The sequence below is a fragment of the Lycorma delicatula genome, chromosome 2, assembly GCF_047948215.1.
Source record: "Lycorma delicatula isolate Av1 chromosome 2, ASM4794821v1, whole genome shotgun sequence".
Taxonomy (NCBI): domain Eukaryota; kingdom Metazoa; phylum Arthropoda; class Insecta; order Hemiptera; family Fulgoridae; genus Lycorma; species Lycorma delicatula.
Window position 1 is genome coordinate 221875029 of NC_134456.1, and position 8355 is coordinate 221883383.

The 8355-nt window shown below is 27.7% G+C and overlaps 1 protein-coding gene across 1 annotated transcript in view; it reads left to right on the forward strand.

The window, feature by feature from the left end:
* The window catches only part of LOC142319676 (uncharacterized protein C05D11.1-like), a 75454-nt gene extending 68319 nt beyond the window's left edge, over positions 1 to 7135 (forward strand). The window contains exons 17-19 of the mRNA XM_075357225.1: positions 2393 to 2553; positions 3305 to 3457; positions 5567 to 7135. Coding sequence (XP_075213340.1) covers positions 2393 to 2553; positions 3305 to 3457; positions 5567 to 5624 — 372 coding nt within the window. The 3' untranslated portion in view covers positions 5625 to 7135. The remainder of the gene's footprint in view (positions 1 to 2392; positions 2554 to 3304; positions 3458 to 5566) is intronic.
* Positions 7136 to 8355: the final 1220 nt, after the last annotated feature.

Here is an 8355-nt window from a genome sequence, read left to right on the forward strand (position 1 = left end):
GGTGCTCGCATCAACTCGCCACTCTAACCTCACACACATTCCCTACAGGAAGCCCATTTATCTAACATAAATTTAATTGTATTATTCATTTAATTGATTCAAATCATTCAGTTCAAACCCAGCTCACACAGTAATTGAGGCTCACAGTTCTCTAATTCAATTTATTGAAGTTTGCGCTTCAACCAGCAAGTCTCCACTGCTGCATATATGTTTATACATATTTATATAGCCTGTGACACTCCTGGTAACATAAGGATTCCAATGTTGGGTCATAACGTCTAAGTCGATTCAACTGTTGAGCTGGTACGGTGAAACAAACATACGTACACTCTAAGTACATTACACCCTTTTTTGGGCAGTTGTATAAAAGACACAGTCATTGTTTTTATAACATTCATATATTTTGTGTTGTGCAAAACTTAGAAATTTTTTTTTTACTTTTGAGGTTTACTGAACAAAAAATAAATTGTAGGTTGTTTGGTTTCATAATTATTAATTATACTTGTCTATTTGGGGTGTTTTTTCCAGGCTTATATGAAATATATATAGTTTTCTTTCATTTTAGTTTGTTACTCTAATCTGTCCCATTCTTTTTTTTTTCTGGCTATGATGAATCTACAGTACCCTAGGTACTAAATTTAATTATTAATCTTAACTGTTTTCTCTGACAGTAATTATGTTTACTCTTTAAATTAGTCTATGGTGAATAAAGTGAGAGTATACTTGTAGGGCGAGTACTACCACCCATTTCACTGAGCTTGGCATATTATTTTGGAACTGCAGTATTAACTACTGTAAAGAAAACAGTGAGAAACCACAACTTTTCACTTCTATAGTAATTCTAGCACAGGAAGTTTGATATTCTTGAGAATGGCTCTGGTATTTTTGGAAGTGGTTTATATCTCAAGTGAAGTCACCTGCAACTATATGGTTATGGCATCCAATAGACGGGTTGATGTGTTTTGCCAATGTGTGTGTGTGTGTTCATGCATATTTTCTCAAGGTTAAAATTTATCTTTTTAATATGTTTGTATTTTGATAAATTGGTATGATATCCAGATGCCCAATATAGATGTTTGAGTCTGTGCCCTTTGTTCGTGTAGCAAGTCTTATTTTAGCCTCCTACAACTCTAGTTCACCAGAGTTGGATAAATTGTTTCTTAGGACCCATCTGTAAAGCGGGTAAAGTGGTTAGAAGACATTACGTAGCAGATGTTAGCGTTAAAATTATATGGTTATCTGAAAAATTATTTATAGTGAAACTTGATACATTTAAAAGCGATAGAAATGGATGTATAATGATGTTACTCATTTAATAACAACATCTCTTTTACAGTAACGCAAGACAGAGGACAGTGATACACTTTTTGAGCATTAGAATATTGATGGTGAATTTTTTCTTATAAAATTGAGTTGTGATTTATGAGACTTGAATTTTGTATGTAGACACTAAGTCAGTCAACAGATTGGTGTCGTACCTTCCACTACCAAAACCAAAATTGTCTTGGCAGTTTTTCTACTTGGAAAATCATGGGAACTATCTTTTGCGACAGAAAAAAATTTTGGTTGATTTTATGGAATGTGGTACAATGAGTTCAAAGGTGAATTTTTAACCTCACCTCTGAAAAAAGTTGACAGCTTAAAAAACATACGCCATGTCGAACTGTGTTATTGTATTCTTGCCCGATCATACCCATCTGAACTGCTGAATCCAACTGCTTACCCAACTGCTGAACATACTCAAATCTTGCTTTGACAATTCAAGTGGCAAGTGTAGTTGCCCTCCTTTTTCTCAGATTTGGCATCTAGTACACAGCTTTTTAAAGAATGGCTTAGATTCTGCTTTGATAATAAGGAGTTTCAAATCAGATGTGGAAAGAGGGCTCAAATAACAGCAAGAAGAATTTTATGATTACAGAATTCAAAAGCTTGTAAAGTGCAATAACAGATGCTCAAATTTATTGAATACTATGTAGTAAGTAGATAAAGTTTTAAATTGTATTAAAAAGATTGTTGCTAATCCTCTGTGCCATTCTAAAATGTAGTCTGGTATTAGAAATATATAGACTATGATCTTTCAAATCAGATGAGGTTTAATATTAGTATTATATTTAATTGAAATTGATTATTAAACCAGAAAAAAAGATTAAAAATTTAGACTGATTATTATATTTATTTAAAAACCAACTGAAATGTATAGTAAAGACAAATGCAGTTCCCTTATTTTTTTATTTGATGACAACAGTGAAGACCACTTATAGCATAAAATTTCCATCTTCTGTTTTTTTCATTTGTTGTAAGAAATACTGTTGTGTTATTGTCTCGTGACCAAAAAAGTTATTTGTTTTATCTGGTTTGACTGATATTAGTTCTTGCTGTGTTTTTCTTGTAGAAAGGTGTACTAGAGGAAGGAAGTAACTGGGATTTAACATTATTTGAAAGTGCAAAATCATCATTATTATATGAAATAATTGAGCGTGAAAAAACTGTAGCAGATGTTATAGTTCAGTCGCAGCTTTCTTACTTTAGGAATGTTGGTTATGAATATAACAGGTAAGTGTTAAAGTTTTTCCTGTGACCTGAAACAGGTTTTATGAGTATAGATTGTCATCTATCTCTTTTTATTCATGTAAATGAACATTTTACAATACTTGATACAATACCTGATTACAATACTTTCCCTTCTAAAGTTATAGTTCTGTTATAGCGTAGACTAGATGGGAAAGTGAAAATGTTGAATAATATATTTGCTTTATATACAAAAAACTATTATCGCTTAACATTTCCCCAGAGAAAAACTTGAGCAATACATTAAATGGCTTAAGCTGGGATTTATTGTAAATTAGTACACTTACTACTACATTACTGTCGCTTTGTGTGCTTTTGTAAAAAGTCATTATGAGTCAAAAAAACACATTTTTGTAGTTATCAGTATAACTGTGAATGTCCTTTGTTACATTGTAATTAAAAAAAGGTATTTGAATGTTCAAATATCTTGTGCAGAAGTAAAGAGGTAACATATGATAATGAGGTAGAATTGTAATAATAAAAATTTGTTAGTTGTTAAATGTTATCTAACTATTTAGTTATATTCTGATGCTATTACATTTTTATTTTTATCATAATCTAATGACTAATTGCATTTTTCTTCTTATGTCTAACAAACCGCTTTTTTCCTGAAGGAGTGTCTCCTTTGTATATATATTTTTTTTGTTTTTACGATGTGCATAATTACACCATTACTTATAGAAAATTGTTTGCTTAAAATTAGAAGTAGTTATTTATGTAATTAATTTTTTTTTAGGAATCTAGTAAAGCAGATCTCAGAAGTACAAATTAATGATTTAAAAGAAATAGGAAATAAATATATATCTTCATTAGTTAATCTTGATAAATCAACCATTACAATTGTTGCTGATCCAGCAAAATTAAAGGATATAGCAAATGCATTTTCTGGGTAAGAATATTAAATTATTTCTGTAAAATATTCTAAAAAAATGAAAAACAGTCGTGTGGGATTCAGAAAGCTTTGTAAGAACCAGAACTTCCATACAGCTTCACCACTGGTATGGTAAAAATGGGAATTCTGACGTTTGCAAAAAAAATTATTTTTTTATATTATTTGAGAGAATAAGAATTTTTATTTTTATTTTCTGAAAATATCATCATAATTTATTGTTGCATAATTTATAGCTACACAATAAATCTGTATGCTGACTGTCTAAAGTTAGACTGGCCTTCTTAGTGTCTCCCTGCAAAAAGAGCTCATATTTTGTTCCGTAAATGTTTTATTATTTATTTTACTCAAGGGCTTTTGTAATACTCATTATGTAGACTTCAAAATCCTGTGAGAATATTTAATTAAAAACAGTTTTCATTGAATTGAAGAATTCTCCCAGTATTCTAGATATTCTCTATATCCATCATTCTGCTTGTTAAAATGCATGTAATGTTATAAAATAAATTACTATAAATTAGTTTTATAAAATTAAATTTTTATTTCATTTATACTGTTATAACTAATTATCGAGTATGAATTTACTTTCTTTAATTATTTAATATTCATTTAGGTTGTATTTTTTATAATTCATGAATCTGTTACTAATTAAATAATTTTTCATATCTTATTTTCTTTTTTCTAATGTTTTTTTTTTTTACTCTCTGATCACATTGAATGAAATAATAGTCCATTATTTCATTGAAAAGGTTTTAATTTTTTGACATTTGATGTGAAACTGGTATAATAATTGTGATTAAAATGTACAGACCATCTAATTACGAATATCTGATATTGAAATGTTAGAATGGATATTAAAATTGCTAATTCAGTTCAAGAACTAGATCTGTGTAATGAATAATTTTATAAAATAATTTATTTGTTATTTGTAATAAATTATATTTAAGTCTTCTCTTTATGTTTTAGAAATTTCCAAGACTACTGATGAATAGAGTTTTAATTTTAAGGTTTTGTATTTTTGCAGGAATTCTCAATTGAATTCGTAGGTGATAGATTTAAGACAGTATTACTTATGCCTTTGGTAGATAGTAGTGTATCTTAAGTAATTAATTACCAACAATTTGTATAGAAACTTGCAGAAATATTTTTGCAGGTTTATTGAAAGTAGTGATTTACACAAACAGTCAAATTTCTCGGCGTTTATAACTTTATAATTATTATATAGGAAACAAGTTTATGAAAAAGAAATTGATAGATAAATTAAAATCCTTCACAGTTTCTGCTTGTAAAAAAAACATGTTTATTTTGCTCATAAGTAAATGATTGACGTTCTAGCTATCAGCTGTCACAAACCTGTCGTCAGTAGAATAGTTAGATCACACACAGTTAATTGCAGATATCCAGTGAAAGAAGAGTTGTACCCATTTATCCATCATGTATTTCCTCTTTTTTTCCTTCTAAAATTTCTATAAAACATTGTTTAGCATATATATATATATATATATATAAATAATGAAAAAGAAACATTTAATCGTTCAGTGCCATGTTAATTTATTTTTGTAATATTATTAATGTGTAAGTTTTTTTTGTATTGTTTGTCATATTGTCAATACTCGGTTTTGTGTTTTTTATTGAACCGATAAAAAATGGCTTATTAAATGTTAGATTTAAGTTCTGAGATTAATGTTAGATTAATGTTAGATTTAAGTCCTTTTACTGTACATTTAACACGTTAACAGCTGTGGAAATAACCGGTAACCAGATCTGTGTTGTTGTATTAGACCAAAGGAGTCACCCTTGACTGGCAAAATAGACTTAACTTCAAGTTGCCGTACTACTCCACCAGATACATACACTTCGTATTTTACAATTTGCAATAACCAGCATAGTCTATCTGTTTAATACTACAAGTTGGTTTTCAAAAATGTTTTGCGTGTGACTATTGAGAGGTCCATAATTTTAGAAGTAAAAATGAAGTAGAATTATGTTTTATAGAACATGAAAATATCTTTTATTTTTTAACTCTTTATACATGAATTTAAAAAAAAAATTAAATATTACAGAAAAGTAGAATTATGGTGCACTTTAGTAAAAATGTTCTTTTTTCAGATTTGGGAAGAAATTAACTGTATTTGAAACCTTAGAAGACAGCTTTCTTAATAGTTAAATGAAGATTTAATTATACGGTAAAAAAGGGTAAAAATATTAACAGAATTAAAATCTAATCATGTGATAGTTGTGGTTACTATCAATATATAACAAAAGTTAAAACTATATTTTGTATGCTTTTCCTTTTTAGATTTTGCTACATTGCATATTTATAAAAGATAATCTGTGCCAGTGTTAATTTTATTATGATATTATTACACTTACTTTGTATTGTGATTATATTTTAAAGAATCATGTATATACTAAGACTTTTTTTTAACCGATTTAAGTGAGTATTAAATATCTATATATATTATTACACTTAATGAAGTTATATTTTTGCTAACTTATTAATATTATGAAAAATATGTTTGACTGGATTTAGTTTAACTTAGCAGCTATTTTTTTTCAGGATATTTATTTTTAAATGCCATAATTTTTTTTTATTTGAATGTAATGTTTAATTATCATTATTTAAAGTATGTCACTTCCTTTCTTGTCAAACTGATAACTATTTTTTAATAAATTAAATACAGAGTCACATTATACGGTGTGGTTATTTTTCCATAAGTTATTGTCACTGCATGCTTTAATATGTTATTTTTAATACTTTTACGGTGTACTATTAAAATTATATAAAGCAGGGCAGTTTCATAGCGCTAAAAATCGCAAAGATTATTTAAGTTAATAAATTTACTGACCTTTTTACTTCCTTGTTCTAAATTATTAACCTTCACAATTTCCTGGACCTGAAATGGCCAGCATTTACTTTGATTTTGTCTCAAAATTTTAAAAATATGATGAATAAAATATCAATTATTCTTTAACTTAATAATTGATGACATCATAGTGATGTTTTTGTGGTATACTTAAAATTTTTGTCATTTTAGTCTGTATAACCTACATTCTTGTTTACAGTATGTATTAGTATGTCACATTTATTGTTCTGGAATTAGCAATTTCAATAAGTTCTCTAGTTTTTTCCCTTGATATCATCATATAAGCCTGCAAAAGGTGATAACTGATGGATTCAAACTGGGACCTCTGGCTGAAAGGATATTTATGAATATCTTTTTTATTATTTTTTATCTTAATTAGAATTTTTCACCTAGAAAAATTCTCAATCCAAACTGCATTTATTTAATGTTTAAAATAATAAAATCTACTGTTACAGATAATGAAACATTGCAGGTGTGTTGTAGTCTAGTTTTTTTATTGTATTTTTATTTTACTTCATGGCTCTTGAGAAAATGGAAAGTAATAATAATAATAATAATAATAATTTTTTTTTGCTATGTGCTGTTTGCTAAACATTATTTTAAGTTGTTGAAAAGTTGTTAATAATTTAGGAATTGTTATTTGTTGTATATTCACTACTATATTTTGTAAATCATATAAAATATTTTGAACTATACTAAAACTAGATATAAATAAAGGGAAGATTATTTGTTTAATCTTTAGCGTATTTTCTAACACATTTGATTGTATGCATCCATTAATATATGTGTGAATAAATTATAATTCATTTAAATGTGTCTTCTTTAACTAAATAATAAAACTAAAAAACATGATAATGAAATATTTATGCAGATATTAATCTTAAAATTCTTTTATAGAAAAAAGTCTTCAGTAGAGCTGAAAGGACTGCACTTTACATTGCTTTTTGGCCAGGATTATCAATATCAAAAGCTGAAATATCCACTTCAGCAGATACCGCACCAAAATGGTCTAAGCATAGATACAAAGGAAAGAGGTAACATGTGGCAGATGAATTAAAGGCTTATTATATGTAATATTTTTTGGTCAGATATAGATGAAAATAGAATTTTTCACTTATCAGGTTGACAATTGTGACCTTTTCACTCGGTAATACTAGTCAAAGAATTATTGACAATTAATGTAATTATGTAAATTGAATTATTACAATTGATGTAATTAAATTATTGATGTTCTAAAATGATATTATCCATTCTTAATGTTATTAAGAATAGATAATCGTGAATGGATTTAGTTATGTTTTGCCATTGCAAAATTCAGAAACTAAAACAGTAGAATGAACAAAAGAATTTCTGTTTTATTAATGTATATTGATTAATCTTTGAGTATATTGAAAATATTACATATTGAGTTGGGATTTTGATGCTTAACTGTACCTTATTGTCCACATTAACATTTAGACCGTTTTTCAGTTTCTAATTGCCCGAATGATTTCAGAATTGAATAGTTATGTATTGGTCGTTTTTTTTTTTTTTTTTGCAAAGAGCAGTTAAAAAAAATTTGCATGATTTGCAGATAGTTGTTAAATTTTTGTAAAATAAAATTTTTATTCGGTTTAAAATCAGTTTTCTACAAAAAAAATTCTGTCAGTATAGGTTTTATCTGTATAAGGAAGATGTGATAAAAGATTTGGCATAAATATCTGTTTTAATTTCTCAGAAAATGGGCTTTGTAATGGGAGGGAAAAATTTTTTAAAAATTGTAAATAAAAAAGTTCTCCCCCAGCAAATTGCAGTTTGATATGATGGACACTGTATCCTATTCAGTCATAGAACTTCTAATTTTTTTTGTAACCTCCTTTGGCTCCCTTTCTTTCTTTTTCCTGTTTAGCCTCCGGTAACTACCGTTTAGATAATTCTTCAGAGGATGAATGAGGATGATATGTATGAGTGTAAATGAAGTTTAGTCTTGTACATTCTCAGTTCGACCATTCCTGAGATGTGTGGTTAATTGAAACTCAATCACCAAAGAAC